General features: G+C 48.2%; 1 protein-coding gene across 2 annotated transcripts in view; it reads right to left on the minus strand.

Moving 5' to 3' along the window:
• SYT17 (synaptotagmin 17) overlaps window positions 1–23,257 on the minus strand; it is an 80,569-nt gene extending 57,312 nt beyond the window's left edge. Inside the window, exons 1-5 of one of the 2 annotated variants that reach the window (XM_063100911.1) lie at window positions 23,243–23,257; window positions 19,429–19,446; window positions 18,616–18,764; window positions 12,225–12,373; window positions 9,287–9,906 (exon numbers count right to left, since the gene is read on the minus strand). In XM_063100911.1, the coding sequence (XP_062956981.1) occupies window positions 9,287–9,906; window positions 12,225–12,373; window positions 18,616–18,764; window positions 19,429–19,446; window positions 23,243–23,257 (951 nt within the window). Of the gene's footprint in view, window positions 1–9,286; window positions 9,907–12,224; window positions 12,374–18,615; window positions 18,765–19,428; window positions 19,447–23,242 lie in introns of those variants that run through there. The other variant, XM_063100912.1, reaches the window with a different exon arrangement.
• Between the last annotated feature and the right edge of the window lie 2,149 nt (window positions 23,258–25,406).

Raw genomic sequence — 25,406 nt, forward strand, 5'->3', positions numbered from 1 at the left:
AAAGTTCGTGGAAAAACAGAATTAAAAGATAATGCCAATCTTTCCATGAACTTTTTGAAGACACCTCTGTAGTACCAAGAGTGAACCCTTATGTAAACTACGGGCTCTATGGGTGATTAATGACGGGTCAGTGTGGGCTCATCCATTGTTAATGAATGTTCCATCTGGTGGGGGATGTTGATAATAGTGGAGATGGGGGGGGCGGGGCTATATGGGAAATCTCTGTACCTTCCTCTCAATTTTTCTGTGAACCTAAAAATGCCCTAAAAGTGTAAATTCTTAAAAAAAAAAAAAAAAAAAGTCCTAAGTTCCTCCTATCTACTGTCTGCCTGGGGCTTCATTAAGACCAAAGTAGCATATACTGAAACAAATCAGATTTGAAGGCCAATTTCTCCCAGCTTCAATCTCAAATGCCCGCCCCCCCCCCCCCCCCCGCAGTCTCCCCTTCCTCTTCTTGGCATCCTCCGTCCTCAGCTCTCTCTCTGCCACCTCCCAGTGCCTGGGTTCCCAATCACCATTTAGTCAGTGTATAGTATGCGCCAGGTGCTTTGCAGCCTGATCTTGGCTTATCAAGAGGCCCTGCAGTAGCCGAGAGTGGCAAAGAGCACAGTCTCTGCAGCTGGGCGGCCTGGATTCAAATTCCAGTTTTGTGGCCTCGGGCATGTTCCATATCACATGCCTCAGTTTCCTCATCTACATAATGGGATGATGATTATAGTTAACACAATGAAAGCACTTAGAGGAATGCTGGCCACATAGTGAGTGCTGTGGAAGCGCTAGCCATTATCGTTATCTCCACGTACTCCCCCAATTCCCTGTGCAGTAAGTAAGACTTATCACCCCTAGTTTGTAGGCGAGGAGTTGAACCCAAGTTCACACAGTTGGTAAATGGTGAAGCTGGGACTTTTAACTAGGTCAGTGTAATTCAGAAGCTAATGCTCTTTACACAAAAATATTTATTTGATTCAAAACATCTGAGCTCCTTCCAAGTGCTAAAGATACTGAGACTAACAACAAAAGTTGATGTCTATGGAGTAGTTACTCTGCCCCAGGGTCTGGCCAAGCCTTTCCCTGTGCGTTGACAGAATGCTGAGTGGGGACGTTTCCTGTTGACCCCAGAACTGGCTGTTTGGGCCCAAAGGTGAGGACCAGGGAGAAGTACCAAGGAGCCAGCCACAAGTGAAGCCCAACACCTCCCCCTGGGATTTGTAAGAGGCAGGGACTGGTTCTGCAGCGTCCACACCTTCCCCGTTCCCAGTCTCTCCAAGTACAAGGGATGGGGGGACAGGGAGTGCTGGTTGAGTGAGGGGAGCTATGGATGACCCTGCCCTCCCACCCCTGCTCAAAAGCTGATTGACATGACTGCCACGAGAGTCACTGCTACAGATCGGGCACCTCTGCAAGAAGGGGATGCTAGCATCTTATTCCTTACGGGCATCTGCTTAGCCAGGGATCTTGTTCATCTGCTTTGCACCTTCCTGATCAGAGGAAAGGAGAAAGGGAGAGGGTGGCAAGCACTGAAAGGAAAGAGCACAGATGGTCCTGCATTCTGAGCCCGGGAGGTGATAAGATGGAGGTCAGCGATGCTGGAGATGCCACCCAGCACCCAGTCCTGTCCAGATCAGAGTCGGCTGAGCTTCCTGTTGTCACTCCTGCAGCTCTCTGCCTGAGGATCTCTCTGGCCACTGGAATCCTCTCTACTTGCATTCACCAAGCTGGAGGTGGCCCAGGAATTAAAGACACCTGAAAGCATCTCGGAACCCATGCCTGATGGGGACTGGCGAGTAAATACCGCAGCTCCCTCGCTGCTTTAGGTCCTGCCGAGTCCCCCGGTAGAATTAAGTCCAGTCACCCACAGCGGTAACTTGCCTGATAATACACCATTTGTTGGTCTTATTTCCCCTCTTCCCTCCTGGTTTTTCTTGGTATCACCTCCCAAATAAAATATTTGCACCCACATCTTTGTCTTGAGGTCTATTTCTAGGGGGAGCCCAACCTAGAATGACAGATGACTTTCCTATGGGTCAGTGGCCATCAGAGAAGACAGCTTGGTCAGTGGTAACCTGCACAGACTCTGCTTCCTAAGACACAGGGCCCTGAGTTATAGGATCAAAGGTTTAAAAGGTTTTCCTTTGGCCAGAGCAAATCTCAGGTTAAAGCAATTTTCAGAAACATAAATATCCAGCATTCCAGTGTGTAAATATCACTTTTGACTAAATACATTTTGTTCTCCCAGGCTTAAATCAAACATTCCTCCTCAGCGGGCAATCGGGTTTTATAATATAAGACACTGCTCCCTGACACAACTCAGAATTATCCCCCAAGAAGTTCTGAGAGACCTCTAACTTGAGTCTGCTCCTTCCCAGAATGGCTCCATAAAACATCATCATAATGGTGGCCGTATACTGGGCGAACCCTGCACACTCAAGCGACCTGGGCACACCACTCGTCATGCCATCTCATTAAACCATTACAACATCCCACCAGTAAGTGGCAGAGCCAAGCTTCAAACCCAAGTCTGTCCAGCTCGAATGGCCAAACCCTTTCCAACCTGTACCAGCCACCCAGTGTTTCTCAGAGTGAGGTCCAGAGTTCACCTGCATTCACATCTCCCGGCACATTCACTAAACTGCCTCTGATTCGGGGCCTCTGATCCAAAACCTAGGAAATCAGAATTAGCGAAGCTGAGGTGTGGGAAGCTCCACAGTCACAGCTGCCTGGTGTCTCTGATGCTTGTTAAAGTAAGAGAACGACGACAGCAGGTGCAGTAGTCGAAACCATGCTCTGTTTCGTAGCCCCTGTTTATAGTCCCTTTGAAGCTGGAATTTGCTGTCTAAGGGCTGGTCCTGGACATCAAAGACTCAGACTTCACACTGCATCTCTGTCACCTCCACTTCACACCATGTCCAGACCACCTCTCACCTGAAGGCCCCAGCAAGCATTCCTAACTGGTGCCTCTGCTTCCTGCTATCTTCTGCTCCCCAACATTTTCTCCCGAACAGTTTCAAATACCGAAGAGCTGAAAGAACTAAACCGTGAACACCTTTAGATACATCACCTGGATTCTACAATTAAGTTGTTGGTATTAATAATTCCACAATTAAAAAAGTGCTATATTTGCATATCTGTCTAGCCATCACTCTGTCTTTTTTGAATGCATTTCAAAGTAAGTTGCAGACCATCAGTACACTTCCCCCTTGTTTTAGTCTGTTCAGACAGCTGTAACAAAAATACCATAAACGGGTGGCTTAAAAACAACAGTAATTTTTTCTCACAGTTTTTGAGGCTATGAAGTCCAAGATCAAGCCACCAGCAGATCTGGTGTCTGGTGGGGGCCTGGACCCCAATTATGGTGCCTTCTCACTGTATCCTCACATGGAGGATGGGACAAGACAGCTCTCTGGGGCCTCTTTTATATGGGCACTAACCATCCATGAGGGCTCTACTCTCATAGCCTAATCACCATCCCAAAATCCCCACCTCTTAATACCATCACCCTAGGGGTTAGGATTTCAACATACAAATTTTGGGGGAATGCAAACATTCAGACCACAGCACCCCTAAACATTTCAGCAGGCACATCATCAACTAGAGTTCAATGTTTATCATGCTTTTTTTAAGACTGAATTTATATACAGTGAAATGCACAAACCTTAAGGGTACTTGGTGAGTCTTGACAAATGCATCTCCCTGTGAAGCCTTCCTAACACTCTGTGTGGCTCCCGTATGACCACAGGCATCTAATCTCTCCAGCACCCTCGGCCTTCCTTCCCAAAGCCACGTGATTTCAAGAGAAAATGAAATGCCTACATCCTAGTTATTATTATGGCTCAAAAAAAAAAGAGTTGATCAGACAGATATTTGCACACCCATGTTCATAGCAGTATTAATCACAAGAGCCAAAAAGTGGAAGCAGCCCATGTTCACTGATGGATGAATGGATGGACAAACAAAATGTGATTTTCTCTCTCTCTCTCTCTTTCTCACACAGACACACAGACACACACACACACACACACACACACACACTAGGAATATTATTCAGCCTTAAAAAGGAAGGAAATTTTGACACATGCTACAACACAGATGAACCTTGAGAACATCACGCTAAGTGAAATAAGCCAGTTACAAGGCAAATATTGTATAAGTGCACTTACATGAGGTACCTAGAGTAGTCAAACTTGTAGACAGAAAGTAGAATGGTGGTTGCCAGGGATGGGGGGAGGGGGCAACAGGGAGTTATTGTTTAGTGGGTAAAGTCTCAGTTTTGCAAGATAAAAAGAGTTCTGGAGGTGGATGATGGTGATGGTTGTACAAAAATGTGAACGTACTTAATGCCACTGAAGTGAACACTTAAAAATGGTTAAGATGGTAAATTTTATGTTATGCATATTTTAGCACAATTAAAACGAATAATTTTTTAAAAAAGAGTTGCACCCACACAAATTTCGCCTCTAAATGGCCTTCGATCCACTTAGATGGGCAGGATTTCTCTTACTGGCCAGTGTAATTTCATGCCTGTGCCAATCAGCCTTCACGCTTCGTATTTCTACGTCCTTATTTCCATTATCTTCTGGCCAAACCTTATCAGTGAGACCCAAAAAACGCTGTAGCTCCATTAGCTGCCAATTTCCTGAATGCCAAGATCAAAGATGCAACGTTCAAAGGCACAAGACAGGTGGGACATTCTGCTGTGGGACAGAGGGTGCTTATCCACGCTGGCCCTACAAGCCACCCGTCCTCCTTCCCCTTGGGATCTCCAAGGCAGAGGAAGTGGAACTAGACCCTAAGAGTTACTCTGCCCTGTCTGTCATTCAGACAGGCTGGAAATGAGACACTGAATACTTCTTACACACCAGCTGGATCCTACCCCTCTCACTCAACTGAGCGACCAAATGATTGGGGGAAGGCAGATGCCGGCCTCCAATGGAAACCAGCAGTTACATCCACTTCAACAGCCTCAGAGCACTGTGTGAGGACTTTGTCCTCTGTCTCTAATACAAGCCATATTTTTGCTTGATGAAGGTTTTTGTTCAGGACCAGTATCTCCTTTTCCACATATGGAATGGACAGCAGACCCTGCCATTGTCCCCCCAATACCCATTCTCCCCTTGTTCCATAGCAGGGTTTCTCAACCTTGGCATTATTGACATGTCTGGCTGGATTATTCTTTGTGGCGGGGGCTGTCCTGTGCACTGTAGGGTGCTTAGTAGCATCCCTGGTCTCTTCCCACTAGATGCCAGCAGCACCTCCCACCCACCAACCCCAAAATGTCTCTAAGTTGTCCCTGGTTCAGAAACACCATCCTAGAGTAATAGGAGCTTTGAATAGGCCCATGGCCAATCTGCTGAAAATAAAATTTCCCACTCTGGCTCATAGCAAATGAGTGGCTGATATGGGGCTACAAAAGGCTGGCTCCCTTGTCTCAAGAAGGAACAACTCTGAAGTACAAGTTTATCATCCAGAGTCCCCCCATCATAGATCAGGTTGAGGTTAGGTTTGACTGAAAACCACATCCTCCCTTGGCTGTTACCCTTTACCTATCCTGTTTGGTTTCCTTCCTTGCAGGTTTTTCTCATGCACTCTGCTTTGGGTTGAATTGTGTCCCCTCAAAAAGTTATGTTAAAATCCAAATCCCCAGAACCTCAGAATGTAAACTTCTTTGGAAATATGGTCATTGCAGATGTCATTTAAATTCAGATGAGGTCACACTGAAGTTAAGGTAGGTCCTAATCCAATATGTCTGGTGCCCTTATAAGAAGAGATGCGTCAGACACACACGGAGAAGACAGCTATGTGGTGACACAGGCAGAGACTGGAGGGTGCAGCTGCAAGCCATGCAATGCTAGGGATTGCTGCAGCCACCAGAAGCCAGGGAGAGACCAAGAAAGGGTTCCCCTCCAGGTTTCAGAGGGAGCCCGGCCCTGCTGACACCTTGATCTTGGACTTCTAGCCTCCAGAACTGAGACAATAAATTACTGTTCTTTTAAGCCACCCAGTTTGCGGTGTGTTGTTATGGCAGCCCCAGGAAACCAATCCATACCAAGTCCCTGTCTCAGGCTCTGCTTCCAGGGAACTCAGCCAAAGACAAATGGCCTTTCCACTCAAAGGGCATAAATTCCAGAGTAAATATGAATGGGCGACAGGAGTCTACTCTTCCCTCAGTCAGTTTCCATAAGCCTTTCTTTGTCGGAGCTACTTGCCTTGTTAAGTATGGCTCTGAGATTTAAAGAGAAATATTCGTACAACATGATTTCATCAAAATTTAAAACTTCTGCTTACATCCATTTGCTCCTAAATGCTTGTGAGCATGTCTGTTGCTACGCTGGAGGACCTACTGTGTTGGAATTACTGAGAGATGGGCGCTCAGTCTCCAACATGGCACTTTCCTAAGGGATTTTTAGGGGCAAATTTGACCACTCTTAGTAAAACGAGTCTTCGTTGGACCTTTGTTACTGCATGCAGCAGATCGCATTACGGTTTGCTGCTTACTGATCTGTCTTCCCCACTAGACTGGGAGTTCCTGGCTCACAGGAATTGTATGATATCATTTTATTAATCCGACTAGAGATCCCTGGCACATCATGGGACTTCAAGAAAAATAGAAAAAAAGAAAGCCAGTAAAGAAGGAATAAAGAGTAATAAAGAAGGGTGAAGAAGGGAAAAAAAAAAGAATTTCAAGGGTCCATGACTCTCTCACAAACTACTTTGAGCAACCCTAAGAAAACATCCATCTTAATTAGGACCCAGAGAAATAACAGAGTTCACAGCCAGGATTTAAGAGCCAAACCCATAGTGATAGGAATTAACAGCCACTTTCTACCTGATAACTGCACCAGCGACAGGGTTGGAAGCCCCCATGCGAAAGAGCGAGCGCAAACCAGACGAGCACCCAGGTGGTTGACCCACCTGAAATATCTCAATCTGACACTTACTTTTCATTCCTAGAGGCACCCAGAGGTGGCCTGTGATGCTGAGGTGATGCCTGCAGCTGAGACCGAGGCTGAGAAGCCAGCCCGCTGGCTCGCCAGGGAGAAGCCTGCTCCGCAGCGACACAAGACAGGCCCTGCTGTCCCTCTTCAGATGGAAGGAGGAAGGCAGGTGGTTCAGAAATTAACTCGGATCATGAAATGCCAGCTCCTCTGCTTCATGAAGCCACACCAGCCCCCATCAGAAACACTTGCCACCTGTGTCCATCCCAATTAGATGTACCCCTGGGTGTGACTGCAGCTTGGTGTTCTGGAAGCCAAGGCCCCACAGGCTTGCTGTGAACCGGCTCAGAGTAGATGTCCTCTCCTGACAATCAGAGCCACTGCTGTGGAGGGCTTCCCACCCACCAGGCCCTTTAACCAGGTCATCTGGTTGGTGCCTGACCTCACACCTGGATGGTGGCATTTCTACCTCCACTACACCTGTGGGGATGCAGAGGAATGCACTGCACAGCAAGGAAGTGCTGGGAGGGTGGGCCCAAGGCCATTTTCTTCACAACTCAACCAGTAGCTCCCATGGAAAGGCAACTCTCATCAGCCTAACGATGGCCAAGTTCCCTCCCCGGTTCTCCATCTCCCATTCCTGTGTCTGCATCAGGCCATCCCACGGGACTGGGAAGGAAGGATGGAGCCAGACTACAGAGACATGGCCAGAAGACTTCACTGAAAAGATGACACCACAGCAAAGACCTGAGGAGGTGGGTGTGCACACGTCGGATTCTGTGTTACCAGGGTCTTCCACTGCGGTGAAGAACAGAGCCTGGCAAGAAAAAGCTGACTTTGTCTAGTGGGTCCCCGTCTTTAAACTGTAAGTTTGTAGATGGTTGAGACAGGTTAATTCTTTGAAAACCCAATGATGTCAAATACCAAGGAAGATGCACAGAAAGCACCAGTGTACCCTGACCATATGGTGGGCAAGAAGGCAGCGAGAGGGACTGCCTGCCAGGCCACCTGGCATCCAGCCACCGGCTCTTGCATTATTCTGCACTGGTGAATGCCAGAGATCTCTTTACCTGCCAGTGCAACAGGCCGGAAGAGCCAGGGAGTCAACCTCCCCAGCTGCCAGCAGCCCCCATTCAGTGACGGCCAGGAGTTAGAATATAAACACCCCAGCTCCTGCGCTCCTTTGCTGTGTGTATTTTGCATGGACTCCCGCTTTCCCCAGCAGGTTTAAGGTTCAGTCGCCCCCAGTGATGGCCAGCTCGATAATGCATCCTTTATGTGACTTTCCCACTCCCTCCTGGTGTTTCCTACTGGCGTCGCCTCTCTAAGTGACCTCCTTTGCCTCACGATCTTCTTGGGGAATCCAAACTGAGAGGGATAAGTCTATCTATGAAGACACATACAGACACACACACACTCACACACACACACTCACACACATTCTGACAGTGCAACGATCCCTCCAGTCCTCAGGCTTAACGCCTGCACTCCAGGTGTGACACTGCGTCATCAGATCTCTGGCCAGTAGAGCACAGCTTTAAGAGGCATCTTGACAATGTCTGATGCAAAATAATCCTGCTGTGTCACACAGGATTGATGTCCCCAGTGTGGATGGGCTAGAAGGACCTCCTCCTGGATGGGTTCTCTCCTTTCCTTGGCTTCCCCCTGTCCTCTCCCCACAATAGCTGTAGATTTATCCTCCAGCACATGGGAATGCCCAGCAGCCTAGCAGGGACACAACCTGGTCTGTGGGTGGCTTCCTGAGCAGCCAACTGCATTTGCCTGGGCTGGATGGGGAAAGGAAGCCAATCTAACAACTTGCCTGAAGAATATCCATGCATCATCCTGATTTCTAGCCCTCACTTTTTTTTTCCCCAAATCAATTTCTGAAAGTCAAAGCGACTGATAGCTTTATACTCCAGACTATCATTCTCCTTATTAAATAACCCAACATCAATGACAAGAAAGCTGCTAGAGTGGTGGTGGTTACATGAATCTATTCATGTGATAAAATTTCGCAGAACCACACACGCACACACACACTCACTCACACAAAGAGCGGGGCATGTAAAAACCGGTGAAATCTGCATAAGTTCTAGGCTGGTCACCAATGTCTGTTTCCCAGTGTTGCTAATGAACTGTGGTCGTGGAAGACATCCTCAATGGGGGGACACTAGACAGAGAAGACACAAGAACTCAATGTACTACTTTTGCAACTTTTTGTGTGTCAACACTATTTCGAAATAATAAGTTTTAAAAATCCCCTCCAATTTTTTAAAATAGCAAAATAAAATAAACATAAACATTTTTTTCCCCAAGCTCCCAGGAGGAGACCCTGCAAATCCATCCCTTACCTGAGAACTGGGAATCAGCGCCTTCCACCAGTGCCCGCCCTTCACCAGGTCAACTTCACACAAAGGCACAGAAACTTTGCCAATGACACAGTGGCGGGAGAACTTATCAAAATCCACCACAGTGAGGAGCAGGGTCCTCCTCTGGGCTTCTAGGAAGGGGATCTCGAAGGTGTAGCGCTCCTCAAACACGGGCTTCTGGGTCTTGCGCTTGACCCCGGTCTGCTTAGAGTTTTTCTGGTCTGGCAGGAGACAGATCTTGACATAAGGGTTGGAATGTGCCATGTCCTGGCGAGAGCCATCATGGGAGATAGGAGGTGGCAGGTCCCTGGCCTCGATCACCCTCACTGTGAGGTGATTGTGCAGCAAGTCGTACTGGGTGCTGAAGTGCAGCATGCCCAACTGGTACTTGGATAAGATCTCCTCGTCTGTTAGAGAGTCCACGTCGTCGCTGCTGGAGTCAAGGGAGTAGAGCCGGGGCTCAAACTTCCTGAAATAGTCATCCGGGGTATAGGTCCGTCTGAGCACTGAAGGCTGGATGGGTTCCTTCTTGGCACTGAGAATCCCAAACTCGATGGGTTTAATATCGATGAGTGGGGAGCTGGGTCGTCTTGACTCTAGACCTAAAGAGCCACCAGAAATAACAATGAATTAAGCCACATGTGGGGCAGATTGGGTCAAGTGAAGACATCGGCAACGGTTCACAGATTCTCATGTTTTCTCTGCTTCAAAATGTTCTTTGCCATTTTCTCTGCATGCTCTGAAATACTGTTATTTACTCTATAAGAGGCAGTATTGGCAGCATTATCGTCACCATCACCATCATCACAGCAGCCAAGCGCCAGGCACTGTTCTAAATGGGTTGTGTAGATTAAATCATCTCAAGTATGCAATTATAATCTTCACATCCCCTTGAATTATTAGATAATTTCTATTATCCCCACTTTATAGACAAAAAAACCAAAACTTTAAGTTATTTCCCAAAGGTCACATATCTGGAAGCAGAGGAGCCAGGAGGCAGCCTGACCTGCCTGGCCCCAGGGTCTGGCTCTAACCATTACCCTGTGCTGCTCCCACTTTAAGAGAGTGGGCTCTGGGGCCAGAGTGTCTGGTGTAGATTCCAGCTTGGCTACTTACCTGTGAGCCATATGGCTCACTAGGAATAAGCCCTGTGACTCTCTGGGACTCAGTTTTCCCATCTGTAAAATGGAGTCAATAGTAGCACCTACCTCAAAGACTACTGTGAAGATTCACTGAGCTGATGCATGGAAAGGGCCCAGCACAGAATGTGCCCATGGTAAGAGCTCAATCAGTAATAACAATTGTACTTCTTCAGGGATCATACTCAAGCTCATTGCTTAGGGACCACCTCTACTCCATGATGCAGAAGAGTTCATTGCCCCCAAGCTCATCATTCTAATCTTTGCTCACCCCTCTATTCTAGCAATGATCGCAGGGCATTCTTGTGAATTGCCCAAACATCTGTCTTGCCAGCTAACCTCATGAGACTCTTGCCTGATGCATGGGAGGTACTCTGATAAATGTGTGCTAAATGAAAATCACCTATGTTCAGAGCTGGGCACATGACTTAGAAATCATCTAGACCAGCACTGTCCATAAAAATACAATGCGAACCAGAAACGCAAGCCACATGGGTAACTTAAAATGTTCTGGCAGCCACAACTTTGAAAACGTGCAAAGAAACGGGCAAAATGAATTTTAACAATCTATTTTATTTAACTCACTATATCTAAAATGTTATCATTTCGCCATGTAACCAATATAAAAACATTTTAGTGACACACTTTAAATTCTTGTTTTTTTTATACTGTCTTTGAAGTCCAGTGTGTATTTTACACTGATAACTACGTGTGGCTGGTGGCTGCTGTATTGGACCACACAGGTTTAGACCAGCCCTCCCATTTCACAGAGGGAAGGACTAAGCCTAAAGAAGTCTGATATCACCTCCGTTTCACTATTTCAAGCCCTTGAACTTTTTTTTTTCTATTTTTTTCTTCCCCATCTACTCCCAAGAAAGATCAGACACCAATTATTTCCACCTGAGTGGACTTGTTTCATAAATTTTAAAAGTGTTTTGCCTCCATTAAGTAAATTTCAGACATTAGCTAAATGAGATATCAGAGATATTCTTGTGGGGTGAAAGGAGATTAGGAGTTTCTGGATTTATCCTCCTTTCTCCTCCCCACCCAAATCACACCATTTGGTCAAATGCATAAACTACACAACAGAGTGGACAAAGGAGGTGTCCAAACTTGACCTATACATACAATTTGTTTAGGTTTAAAGTAAGAAAATTTCATATAAAAACCCACATTACCAGTTTCTCTTTAGAAAGATCAGGCAATGCTGAGCCAACAAGTCCACACGGCTACCAGTGACTAGAGCTGAGTAGCAGCTACTCACCCCCTTTCAATGGGGCATTAGCTTTCCACTTGGCCACAGTCCTGACCCTGCCCTAGTACCCCTCCAGACAGAGAACCAGCTGCTATTTGTCACTACTTTAGGGCAATGTTTATCCAACCCTCTGTACTCAGCTACTGACACAACCTGCCTGGTCCTCAAAGTCACCTAATTAGGAAGCCCTGCTGTCGAACATGGTAACACTCACATTTCAGGATCTGAAATGACCTATGCTGACAATGTCAATCAATTGAGCCAATTCAATCAAACTTGTGATTAATAAAAGCAAAAGTTAATCAAAATGATTGCTTTTGACTAAACTCAGCAGAAATCCAGTGCGGTGCACTCCTCTGTCACACTGTCACTACTCTCTGTCACCCTGTCTCCTGGGACCTGTCATCCCACTCTGCCTCCTCCCCCCCAGCAAAAATCCTGCCCTTCATATCTCTCCTTGGGGACTCTGCTGAGTGTCTTGAGAAAGCCATCCAGGGCCCCAGACAGTCACAGCAGAGATACTTACTTGAAATCCTCCGGGTCAGGCTGTACGTGGACTTGGATGTGTCTGAGGATGAGCGTCTCCCATCCGGGGAGTTGGTCCGTGGGGTCAGTGGGACATCACTGGCTGTGTGGACAGAGTCACCATCTTTGTCACTGCTCCGGCTGGCCATCCTATAGGAGGGGAACAGGAGGCAATGGCTGTCAAGAAACCCCCAGGGACTAGCATCTCTGTCCCCTGGGGGTGAGAATAATGATGAAACGTTTCTCAGACCCATTTTATGTAATGTGGAATAATGCAAATTTGAAATAGTGTGGTATCTTTAAACTCTCAACGGCGTCTTGCTTTTTGCACAAAGTGTGAAAGGATGTGAAGAAATATTCCCAATGCAGAACAATCTGTCAAGAATATGCATAATTTCAAAGCTGAGGTTGGGTGGAGGGATGTGTAAACTTTGTCAAGCTATGGCCACATGGGGGCACCACTTTGGCCAAGTGGAGACCCAGACCTGTCAATCTTTAGTCTGGAATGAACCATGTGGTTGTTTATATGCATCCAAATTTCTGATTCTGAAAGTGACTTTTGGTGATGAGTGTCCTGCAGTTTCAACAGTCACTGTGTCTATAATTGAACAACTTTAAAAAATATCCTATAACAATGTCACTTGAGGGTTCTTTGAGTGGCAGGGCTACAGCTACAAAATGGCCCTGAGAATCAATGATTTAAGAACAGAAGTTCAATGTGAAGAAACAGCTATGAATTAGCTGCAGCCTCCATGATTCAATGTGCTTCCAAAGATGATGAGAAATGCTAAGAAACTGGGGCGGGGGATGTAAGACGTGGTCAGCAAAGGAGATGATGATACAGGGTAGCAATTAAGAGCACAACCTCCGCTTTGAACCCTGCCTGGGTGAACCTGGACAAGTACCGTCCCCTCTCTGTGCCTCTGTTTCCCCGTCTGTAAAATGGGAATAATAACAGTACCCACCTTATATGGCTGCTGTAAACACTGAACATGTTAAAACATACAAAATGCTTAGAACAGTGCTTGGTACGTAGCTGGTAGGTGCTTCACATTTTAGCTGGTATTATTACAACAGGGGTGGCTTTAAGATTCCCCCAATACTCATAAAGCTAGGGAAAGATACTGGGGGAAAGGGAAACGAGGAGAGGAAAAGCTGGGAATGAGGCTGTCAGACTACTGCTGCTAATAACAGGCCCCTAAGCCACGATGGCTGCAGATTTACCCCTTCTGAGACTTCATCCTGTACTAAGTTGACATTTAAGCCTGTGGGGAAACTCGTCTTGAACAATTGAGTTGTGAGTTCTGTGAGGCCTTCCGATGCATCCTGACACCAAGTGAAACTGATCTGACGTTCTTCAAAAGCAATATAAGGGTCATAGCCAGGACAAGACCATGTACCTTATAAGGGGAAAAATAGAACAGGTGCTTAGAACATTTCCTGCTTCTGGTCTGCAAAAGGTGAAGGCAGCAGATGAAATGCGGGTGACTGGGGAAGGAGAAGGAGCACACAGACATGAGATCATCTGTATCAATCAATCTTCTTGCTCTCCCTTAAACAAAAGCAGCAGCATCTTCTGAGAAGGGCAGGACGAAAATGTCACTGTCACTGGGGCACCTGCTACCTGTATGGTCCCGTTTCCCACACTTCACTGCAGCAGCCACCACCACATGTAAAGTCCCACCAGCCTTCGAGGGTCAGCTTAAACACCATCACCTGTGTGTGTCCTGAGCCACCAACCCCTCCTCTGCAGCCTCCAGGCCTCCCTGCCCTCAAACATGCTGAGCCATGCTGGTACCTTCAATCATAATCAATACAGAAGTGCCTCCTGCTATGGGAGGGAGAATGCTTTTCCTGTCCCCTCTGCCCATCTGGCTCCTTCTCATCATTCAGGTCTCTGCTTCAATGGCACCTCCTCAGAGAGGTCCCTACCCTGCTCTGTCACCTCGTCCCACCCCCATCAGCCCATATCCCTGCACCTCCTTTTTATCCCCTCTCAATACAGCCATAACTAAACTTTAGCTGTGGCTTACTGGCTTATCTTCTGCGTGTGACAGTAAGCCATAGCTCCATGAGGGCAGGAACAGTGTCTGTTGTATTCACCTTGCCTTAGCATGGTGCCTGGCACATTTGGGGTGTCCCACATTTCTTTTCTCCATGAGTGAATGAATGAATGCACCCTTCCTGTGGCTCTTATCTGATTTGTCTTGTGTCACAATGATCTCAGTGCACGTCTTGTCACACACCCCCAAACCAGGAGATGCTTCTTCATGGTGGGATCTGTATTGATTATGATCAGATGTATCAGGTGTTGACCACCTACTATGTGCCAGCACTGTGCTAAATGCTCCATGTGAAGCATCTCATTTCACGCTTAAAACAATCCAGGAGCTGGTTATTATTAACCACCCCTACCCCCTTGACAGACGACAAATGGAAGCCCGGGGTGAGGGAGGGATGGATAATTAATTTGCACCACTGTTGAATGGTAAGCACCCCAATTGAGCCCAGCAATGCCAAACTCTGGAGGGCAAGCTTCACACTGCTGAGCAGGGACTCTAAGAGCTTTGCACATAGCGGATACTCAACATGCACTTGTTTGACAAACAAATAAACAACTTGACTTCTTTCTGGCACTGCCCCAAAAGGAACCAGTCAGATTGTACAGTGTCCCTGATCCTCACCAGACCAGCTCAGCCAAAGAAAGCTGGGGGCCCCTATGACATGAGAATATATGAAAATTAGCAGTGTGTCCCCCAAGATCACACATAGAGCACACACAAAGGCCCAGCTCATCGACTCAGATGTCACAGCAGGAACAGCACTGCAAAGCCCGTGCGTGCACCTGACACTTCCACCTCTGCCTGTTTGATAACTTGCAGCTGCCCACTTGGTAAACAAATCTGGGAGATCACAAGCCATAAATTTGCTTTCTGAATGACGTAACCCGCCTCCCCTTTACAGATTTCTCTTACCATTTTGCATTGGGTTGAGTGCCAACAATGCAAGTACTACCTAGGGTTCACAGGAGACCTGGTTCATCCTGGGAAGCACGAAGGTCATGTACAGCTGTTCAGGCTGTAGACCACACAACTCTGGGTGGCGCCATTCATAATGGTCACCATGTGAATGGCGCCACCTGGAGTTGTGTGGTGTGTTGGCCCTGCTGGGAAAGTTCTAGTCCACTTCTCTACTTGTGGCAATACCAAAAGAAATGTCTTCCCAGAGGCTCCCAACCCCTTGCCCCCAAAATAGTCCCCTACTTGCACAAAAGTTCAGCAGTTAAGGCGAAACACAACTGTCCTTCAACTCAGTGTTAGCACCTGGGCTTTGCATCTGTAACACTCAACATCTAGGTATCTAGGGGCAAACAGGTACCCCACTGTGACTCTCAATGTCTATAAGGGGTGTCCACTGTACAAAAGAAAATCCAAATTCCTTCATCTGGCATTCAGGATCCTATACAACCTGAGCCTACAGGCCCATTTTCTGTGATGCCCCCAACTATTCCTAGAAGTAGCATCCACGTGTAGTGTTTACCTACCCTGGATCCATTCCCTCCTTGCTCGTCACAACATCCAAGTTGTCTGCTACAGAAGTCAGCAAACTACAGAGCCAAATCTGCGGCCTGATTTTGTAAATGAAGTGTTACTGCAACATAGCCAAGACCATTCATTTGCATATTGTCTATGACTGCTTTCACACAACAATGGTAGAAGTAAGTAGTTGTAACAGAGATCATATAGCCCATGAGGCTAAAATAACTATTATCTGACCCTTTACAGAAAAAGTTTGCCAACCCCTGGCCTACTGGCTTAGTTCATGTGTTTCTGGTGGGAATGATGCTTTCCCTGGTTCCAGGGTGGGCAGGCTACCCAGCAGGATACTAACACCATTTCCTCCATGTGAAAGTAATTGGGGGGCTGGCCGCTTAGCTCAGTTGGTTAGAGTATGGTGTTGTAAAGCAAGGTCAGGGGTTTAGATCCCTGTACAGGCCAGCTGCAAAATAAACAAACAAAAAACAAACCTCTGAGAAAGTGATTGGGTCAAGTGATTGGCACATGATTCGAGCTAGGCCAATGAGTCTTTTCTTTTCCTGGCTTTTTTGATGCAGAGACGATATGATGTAAGTCTAGTGCTGCCATGTGGAGGAAGCAAGCTTAAGAATGAAACCAATACAGACGAAACAGAGAGAGAGAGAGACACAGAGAGAGAGAGAGACAGAGACAGAGAGAGACAGAGAGTACAATAACATCATTTGAGCCCCTGGATCCAGCTATTGCCCCTGAAGACATTATCCCTGGATTTTTCCATAATACAACCTAAGGCAGGACTGTCATATGGTATGTGAAGTGTGAATGCACGACTCTACGGGGCAACTGGACTTACACAACTGCTTAACTCCTACATAAGATTTAAAATCCCCTGAGCATGCTAAGAGGACCCTATCCAGCCTTGTGCATACCACAGTGCTTGCAACACAGTGTGTGCTTGAGAAATAACTACCAAAGGAACTGACATTAATTTTTCAACTGGATGATTGGCACTTCCAGGATTCAATTTCTGCCTATAGATTAGTCAGTCAGTCAACAACTATTTTGTTGAGTGAACAAGACTGACAAAAATCCCTGCACTCTGTCCTCATGGAGTTGGCATCTTGTGTGCATAGATGTAAAGACATCAGATGGGCTGAACCAACCTCTGCCACATAAGCCACTGGAAAAAGGGAATTATCTCTTGATTAATGAGTTGCCTTCACCAAACATCTCAACTCTACACACACCTGTAGGATTCAGGCTACAACTTATGAATAATGCGAGAGTTCCCTGACACTGCCTTCACATCAGTTTAATGAATTTCTATCAATATCTAATAATGGCAGAAATGAAACCTCACAGAGCTCTTACTACTGTGCTAAGCCTGTTGTGTGCATATTTCATTTACTCTTAATAACAAGCCTATAAGTTCTTTTACTCTTCCCATTTTATAGACAAAGAAACTAAGACCAAAATAGGAAAAAGAATCACATTGATGACTATCGACAAGGTGTCAAGCATTCTTTTTTTTTTTTTTTTTTTTTTTGTCTTTTTCGTGACCGCTGAGTGCCCCGGCCATTCCCATATAGGATCCGAACCCACGGCGGGAGCGTCGCTACGCTCCCAGCGCCGCACTCTCCCGAGTGTGCCACGGGCTCGGCCTGGTGTCAAGCATTCTTAAGTACTTTTCCATCTACGAATTCCCTACAAGACAAATGCTTTTCTTTTTGTCATCCCCATTTTACAGATGGGAAACCAAGGCACACAAAGAACAAGCAACTTGCCCAAGGTCACAGGACTAGAAAATAGTAGCGGAAACAGGATTTGAACTCACATCATTTGACACAGTCACTTTGCACTGGGCTATGAAAATATTTGATATTTGCTTCTAAGAAGAAAAAACATGACCCCAACTTAGAGGGAAAGACAGCACCAGAGGCTTCTGGAATCTCAGCCCAAGGATTTAGCTGAGATGACCCTTCCCCCAACCCTAAGCTCCAGCTGTGTGAGTCCTGGTGTGTCACTCTCCCTCTCTGGACCTGCCCCTCTGTCCCATGAGAAGTTGTACTTGATGACTTCCAGGTCCTTCCCAGCCCTGACCTTCCTGACTCTACTCAGACTCTAGACCCTCTCCCAGCCACAGAGAGGTGGACCAGACACGTGGCTGAGAAGCTTCAAAACTGCATTCCCAAAATATCTGAGCGACTGGCAGATGGAGATGTTGTATGCAGGCGCGGGAGGAGAGCAAATTGGAAATAAAATGAAAGATGCCAGGGAGAACATAAACAGCGTTGGAGGACGGGACGGAGCCTGGAGTTGCTTATCTGCTTCCCTGATTCCAAGGTTATTGTTCAGACCACCAAAAAGGCACATGTTTGTCCATTCCATCTATCTATCCATGCCACAAATATTTATTAAACATCTGCTATGTGCAGACATGGGCCTGAGTGCTAGGACAACTTGTCGCACTGACTTGGATGGAAACCCTTAGAATCGGTCATCCCTTGAAGAATATAGATGCTCACAGATCTCTCTTTCCGCTTGGAACAACACTCACTGTGACTAGAAGTGCCCCCACGCTTAGCATTACATGGTTCATATCTCGGAAGCCTGGTTAAACTAACTAAACTAAAACTCCACCACCAGCTGGTCCCACCAGCTTGCCAAATGAAACGAGGGGCACAGAACACTTCCTCATTGCAGCAAAGATGTCAATGGCAACTCAGCCTTCCCCTCTCCCGTACCCCCAAATCTTCCCTCTTACGGCCACAATCCCCCCACCCCTACCCTCTTAGAAAAATAAAAAAGAAAGGTCTTGAGATTGATTTCAAGGAAGTTCAGAGCATTTTTACTTACAGCCAGGGAGGAGTCTGGGCAGGGAAAGGTCCCAGAATTTCAACTTCATCCTCACTGGACTGGCAACAGCTGGACTCGTAGCACTTCTGACAGCAGTGCCGGCAAGTCCATCTGCACAGCAGCAGATCAGAGATTCTAGAAAGAAAACCCTGAGGCCATTGGGGGAGGTGGGTAGAGGAGAGGGGGAGAGGGGAGGTGAGGAGGGTGAGGAAGGGGGAGGAGAAATGACACCCAAAATTACAAGCAGCCGATCCCCAGTGAGAAATAAAGACATTCAGGAAGTTCTGTCTCTGCAGCTGAATACTCAGAACAAAATGTTTTCCATTTCTGTTTACCATCTGCAGGTACAAAATGGCAAACACCAACTCGCTGGAGCCATTAATAGCGAGCAAAACATTTGCAGGTATTTTCTTTTGTAGTTTATGTGAACGTCCTTCCTGACATGTGGGTGGTTTATACAACATCATGAGGGCTACACAATATGCTCTCGAAACACAATGAATATGACTCTGTCTTCTTGAAGGCAAAGAAAAAATATTCAAAAAAAAAAAAAGAAAAGAATCTTTTCGTGACATGAACGTAAACAGACAGATAATCAAACGGAACAAGCAGGGGTGGAGAGGGAAACCTGTCTCGTCAACGAGTGTCTTTTCACCGGGATCTCCTTTCGGTAGAAAGCAATGGAAACTATGCTGGGATCAAAATCTGTTTATTGTTTAACAATATCCTCACAGCCCCACAGAAGGCTCCGAAATGAAAGGCAAGCATTTCTTGATTAGAAACCAGAGCAAGCAAATCATCAAATTAACCCACCTCGTTTAATGGTTCCAACTGCCCTTTTAGAGATCCACGATGAAGCCAGGGGGTGGAAAGGGGGTGCAGGGGTTACAAAAAGAAAGAGACAAGACCAGTTTAGCAATATTCCAGCAACTCACAAAAGATCTTTAAAAAAGCCCTGCATCTTTCCACTTACCATCCTGGGAAGGGAGCTCACTTCCTAACAAGGTATTGCTGCTATTTTCAGGGCTGCTGGTAGCCTCCTGGTTAACCAGCACCGAATAAATGGGAAACTTTAGCATTTCGATTTGATTTGCACCGTGTGCTGTTATGAATCAGAGCGGGTGGATAGATAGTCATCTATCCAATGCAGCCACACTTCAGGAGAATAGCAAACCTTCCTATACAGAAATAGCCATGAAGCCAACCCAAAAGGACATGATTAGCTAACACGCAGGCAGTCACAGAGTGGATGTTACTTGGCGCCCCCGCCCTCCCGGAGGCCCTACCCTCCAATTCTGCTCCAATGGTGATGGGGAGGGGGAGTTTCATATGACCACCCACAAATACAGGGAACCCAAAAGGAAGACATATCTGGTCCTCTTGAGGATGGAGGACCTCACTGCCTTTTGTGGTCCCTCCTCATCTTATTCTCACAGATTCCCAAGGCACAGACTCCCTGTTCCTCTTCCAGATGGCTTTCCAAACGGGTGAGTGAACTAGGTAGGTTAGCAGCAGTCCTGCCTCCCAGCCTAGGACCCATCCCAGAGATGAACGGAGGTGATGCCCTAACTCAGAACTTTGAATCAAGAGGGAGAAAGTGATTGTCTTTTTCCATTCTCTTTCAAGAAGGAGAAAGTTTCAATCTGGTACCATTGTATGTTAACATCTTTTTTTTTTTTTCTGTCTTTTTCGTGACACTCAGCCAGTGAGTGTACCGGCCATTCCTATATACGGCGGGAGCGTCACCGCGCTCCCAGCGCCGCACTCTCCCGAGAGCGCCACGGGCTCGGCCCGTATGTTAACATCTTTCTAACACTAATCCTTCCCCCGTTCCTTTTAAACGAAGAAGGCAGACTCCCAGCTCAGAGCCTTAGAGACAGCCATACCCCACTAGAATTTAAAAACAGGGCATTATTCCCATTGTGTTGATTTTTCCAGTTACCGTCTGCTTATATCACATGACCCTGGTTATCTACTATGGCAGTGACATAAAGTTTCCTTTTCATATGACTTTTTGAAGTAAAAAAAAAGTGAGTCCATTTATAGAAAAAATATTAATGTAATAATAGTACAGTATGTGACCCGTGAAGAATTCAAAATCCTTGCAGTGGTAAGGGAATAACTGCAGCTTATCATAAACTCCTCCAAAACCAAAACTCAAACCAAACAGTAAACATGACCTGACAGTGCCAAGGTGTCACATAACCACGTACTATTCCCAGCCTCATCACCAATAGACACATGACTTGGGCAAGTCAGGGGGCCTCTCTGAGCTTCGGTTACTTCTTTTCTTTAGTGGAAGAGCTACTCCTTATCTCAAAGGGGTGCCGTTGACATGAGATAGGACACTGACTATGTAAATGTTCATGTGCTGCCTGGCTGCAAAATAAAATGCACCCTTTCTGTGATGAGAATCACGTGGTTGTCAAGACCCAGTGGAACTTGGTGGGAACCAGGCATCGTCCTGGAAGATACAGCAGTAAACAAAGCACCAAAAATCTATGCCCTCGTGGGCTTGTATGAGAAGGTGCTCTAAATGTTTAGGATAAAGTGATGGTTTTTCACGACAATACAAGCCCCTTCTCTTAATTCACAGAAGCACTTCCTGGGCATGTGGTGATCAAAAGAGAATCACTTACAAAACCGATAAACAGAGACAAGGCCACCTCCTGCCCCGGCTGAGGAACAGCCACTCAGCTTTCTCAAGGCCCAAGGACAAGTTGAGTGTCCAGGAGAAACAGAAACCAAGGAAGATGAAGAAAGAGGAAAGGTGAGATGTACTGATGTCCCCAGGCTCGCTGTCTTTCCTCGCATTGGGTCCCCTGGGTCATATGTCTGACACCCATGGAAGAGAACTAATTCAAGCCAGAAAGGAGGAAAGAGAACCCACATATTCTAAACAGAGGTTGGCAAACTAAAGCTCGCCGGCCCAATGCTGCCCTATGGTCTGTGTTTGTACAGCCCTCAAGCTAAGAATCACTTGTACGTTTTTAAATGATTGAAAAAAATTAAAAGATTAATACTTCTTGACTTGTACAAAGTATATAAAACTCAAATTTCAGTGTCCACAAATAAAGTTTTATTGGAACATAGTCCACTTGTTTACTACTGTCTATGGCTGCTTTAGCGCTACAGTCAGAGTTGAGTAGTTGTGACAGAGCTCACGTGAGCCTCGAAGAAAAAAATATTTACTATCTGGAACTTTACAGGAAAAGTTTAACACCTTGTTCTAGAAGGAAAGCTAACATCTGTGGGCCATCCCCATATGAGATGCTAAACAATATACCCCACCAATCCCCTCCATCCCATCTTGACCCCTAAGCAGCTGTGCAGCCTTGGGCAAGTCACTTAATTTCTCTGTGCTAAAAGTGGTCATTAAGAGTCATAGAAGCCTGTTATAATGTTCATTTTTCACTAGATTGTGCATTCAGAGGAGCACGGACCGTGCTGTTTTCAGCATTGTATTCCCAATGCTGAGACATAGTAGGTGGTCACCCAAGTGTTTTGTCAAGCAACTACTGAAAAGTCCCATCAACAACATTCAGCACATAGTAGGAGGATGGTAAATGTGACCTTCGTTGAACTTGAAGAGAAGACCTAGCAATTCCATGAAAGGGAAGCCAATCCAGTGAATCTAAGCCAGAGAGGAACGGGAGAGGCTCTGCCAGGCAACAGAGCACAGAGTTCCTGGCAGGCTGAAAAGTCTGAGGACAAGATGAGGGGTTGTAAGAGCCAGAGGGGAACGGGGGCGGGGGGGGGGCAGTAGCCCCCCAGCTGTGCCAGAGGAGGCAAGATGCCAGGCCTGATGTACTCTGGACGTGGGAGCCTGTAGGCATGTCTGCCGGACTCGGAGGAGCCAGCCCTAGAAGCAAGCAGCTCATCGGGTCTGATGCGTGACCTTGGCATTGACCTGTCGCCACTTTCCTTCTTGCAGACAAGAAAGGTCTCTTAATCAAGCACCCACCTCCCACGCTCCACCCCTCAAGAAGGTGTTTGGAAATTATTTCAGCCCAAGTATTCTTGGGGGAGTTTCTTCAAGGTGATGGGGGTCCACAACTCCCAGACCCCAATGCAATGCACTAGAGTAACCGTCTGCCCGCCCCCCGCCAACGCGCCTCTGGCCTCCGTGTGTCCCCCACCCCTCAGCACCCAGAGCCTGGTAGAGACGACGTCCTTGTCCCTCCTGGCCGGAACAGCTGCCTCAGGCTCGCTCCGCCGGCCAATTAGCCCGAGCCGTCACCACGGCAACGGCCGCCGGCGGGCCGGGTGGCTGGCGCGCCCCGGGCTGCCCTCCCCGCGGCCCCTCCCCTGGGGTGGGGTGCCAGGGGGAGGGGCGGGGGAGGGGGGAGGAAAAGTCCGCCCCAGCCCCCATCCCTTCCCCAGGAAGCGAAGGCGCGCGTGCAGAGTCCGCAAAGGGCCCTCCCTCCCGGGGTTTAGGGGGTCCCCAGCCTCCTCTCCTGGGGCGCACCGCCGCTGCTGCACAGGTTGCCTGCGCTCGGGCACCCTGTTTCTCGTGGCAAGTTTGTGGGAGCCTAGCCTTGTGGCCTCCCTTGGGCGCGCTCCCAGCCGGAGGGGGCGCGGCACCCCCACCCGCACCCCGGACCTCGCCCCCCAGCCTCAGCCCTACCTGGATGTACGCCATTTTCACCCGCGCGCACTCACTCCGGCCCGGGCATGGCGCCGCCACGGCCACTTTGCTGTCGCCAACCGGGAAGCGGGGAGCAAGCAAAGGGGGAAAGGAAGAAAAAGGCAGCCGGGTGGCCCCAGACGTGACTGGCGTGGTTGATGAGCGGCGCCCGCCCCTCCGCCGGCCGCCCCGTCCTTGCCTTTCCCTGCGTTCCGGCTCCCGGAGTGGGGGCCGCCTCCCCGCTTCGGAGAGCTGGGGCGCCCGGGGCCCCCGCCTCGGCCTCCCTGGCTGTCCCGCGCTCCCCCGCACGAGGCGCTCCCCAGGCGGGAATAAGGCTGGGGCGCCTGGGCAGGGAGCCCGGGGCAGCCGCGGGGACTGCAGCGACCCCGGCGCAGGCGGGGCCGGAGACGCTGGGGCCCGAGTGCGCGGGAGGCGGGGGAGGGGACGGGGAAGGGGATGGGGAAAGGGGTGGGAGGGGGCGGTGCACAGGTCAGCCCAGCCGGCCGGCGCCGGGGCTGGCACCTACCGAAAGCAGAGCCCCCGGGGCGGCCGTGAAGCCGAGGGGGCACAATGCAGCCAGCCATGCAGTCTGGAGCTGGGAGGGTCCTCCCGATCCAGCCCTCTCCCTAAACCGGTTGGAAAAACTTTATTCCTGCCCCACCCGACACGCCTAGAACGGTTGCGGTGAAGTACGCAGAGGCCAGATGAATGGGAGCCCCAATTTCAGGTGGGCTTAGGGCGCCCCGAGGGAGGGGATGCGGCTGGGGTTGCAGGGGGCGCGCGGGGAGAACGGAGCACCCCTTTCCCCTAAGCCTGCCAGAGTTGCGCCCAGTGCGCAACAGGTCTGGCGCGGGGCGGCCCGGCAGCGCCACCCAGCGTCCTGCCCCGCTTCGTGCGCGCCTCTGCCCGCGGGCAGCTCCGAGCGAGCCCGCGTGCGCCCTGGGCGTGTCCACCGCCCGCCCTCCCCCCTGCCCTCCGGGCTCCGGCACCCTGGCCCTGAGGCCTCCCCGAAATCGGTCCTCCCATCCCAAGGGCACCGAGCTCGGTCTGGCTCTCCACCGAGAGATCTGAGGTGGAACATTGCCCTCCGCTGGTTCTCTTTTTTAACTGCCCGGCGATCTCCAGTTGCCGGTCACCAGCTTAGCCTTTTAATTTTAACCTTCCAGCGCCTCTGTCCTTTCACCGGTAAAAGTGGAATAAAATCTCTGCCCTGCCTGTCCTCCAGCGCTGTTTTGTGGGAATAAATGAGAAAGTGAATGGGTAAGGAATAATAAAGGATGTACAGTAATATTCATATGTATATATTTTGTGTAAAAATCTAGCATACATATATGTCTTTGAGCATGAAATTTTTACAGCACACAGCATGTAACACATGCATTCGGCAGCTGTATGCTCAGCACTTCACAGGCATTTTTTCATTTATTCTCGTGTACCTTGATCGCTCCTAGACATCTAACACAGTGCCTGACCAAAGCAGACACTCAATACATGTTTTTGTCCTTGCTGTCGACTCCTCTTCACTAGGGAGGAGCTGCGATTATCCCCAAATTACAGATGAGACTGAAGTACGAAGTCTTCAGCCTGGCAGCTGGTAGCAGGAGGCGGTGGCCTTTGAACCCACACGTCTGCACTCCTAATAAACCACCTTACCGGTATGTATCCGCAATTTTTCTCCAGGGCTGATGGGAAGGGGTGCTTGGTGGAGAGCCAGCTTCAGGGAGGAGGGGTGCCTACTGGGATGGGTGCTCCCTGGGGGGACTTGAGGGAGGCAGAGGAGTTTGCTAGGTGTTCCCCCGAATAATAATAGCTAACCTTTCTGGAGGTCTGCGTGCGAAGCGTTGCTTTCAGCCCTTTACACAAATTCAGTCTTTTAATCCTCTGATAACCATGAGGTAGGCACTTTCTAGATGTGGAAGAAAAAAAAAAAAGGAGGCATAAAGAGGTGAAGTAACTTGCCTAGGGTGTATACGGCTTCCAGGCGCTGGGATTCAAACCCCCACAGCCTAAATCTGAGTCTTTCCCCTAGCCTCACAATGCCTGATCTTGGAGGAAGGAGGACGAACCTCTTAGGGTTAGTTTGGTACCTTAATCCCTTAAGACCTGAAATTGTCTGAGAACACTAAGCATCCCTCTTCCAAGGGAAGAGGTTATTAAAATGGGA

Source organism: Cynocephalus volans, chromosome 6 (assembly GCF_027409185.1).
Source record: "Cynocephalus volans isolate mCynVol1 chromosome 6, mCynVol1.pri, whole genome shotgun sequence".
Lineage (NCBI taxonomy): Eukaryota > Metazoa > Chordata > Mammalia > Dermoptera > Cynocephalidae > Cynocephalus > Cynocephalus volans.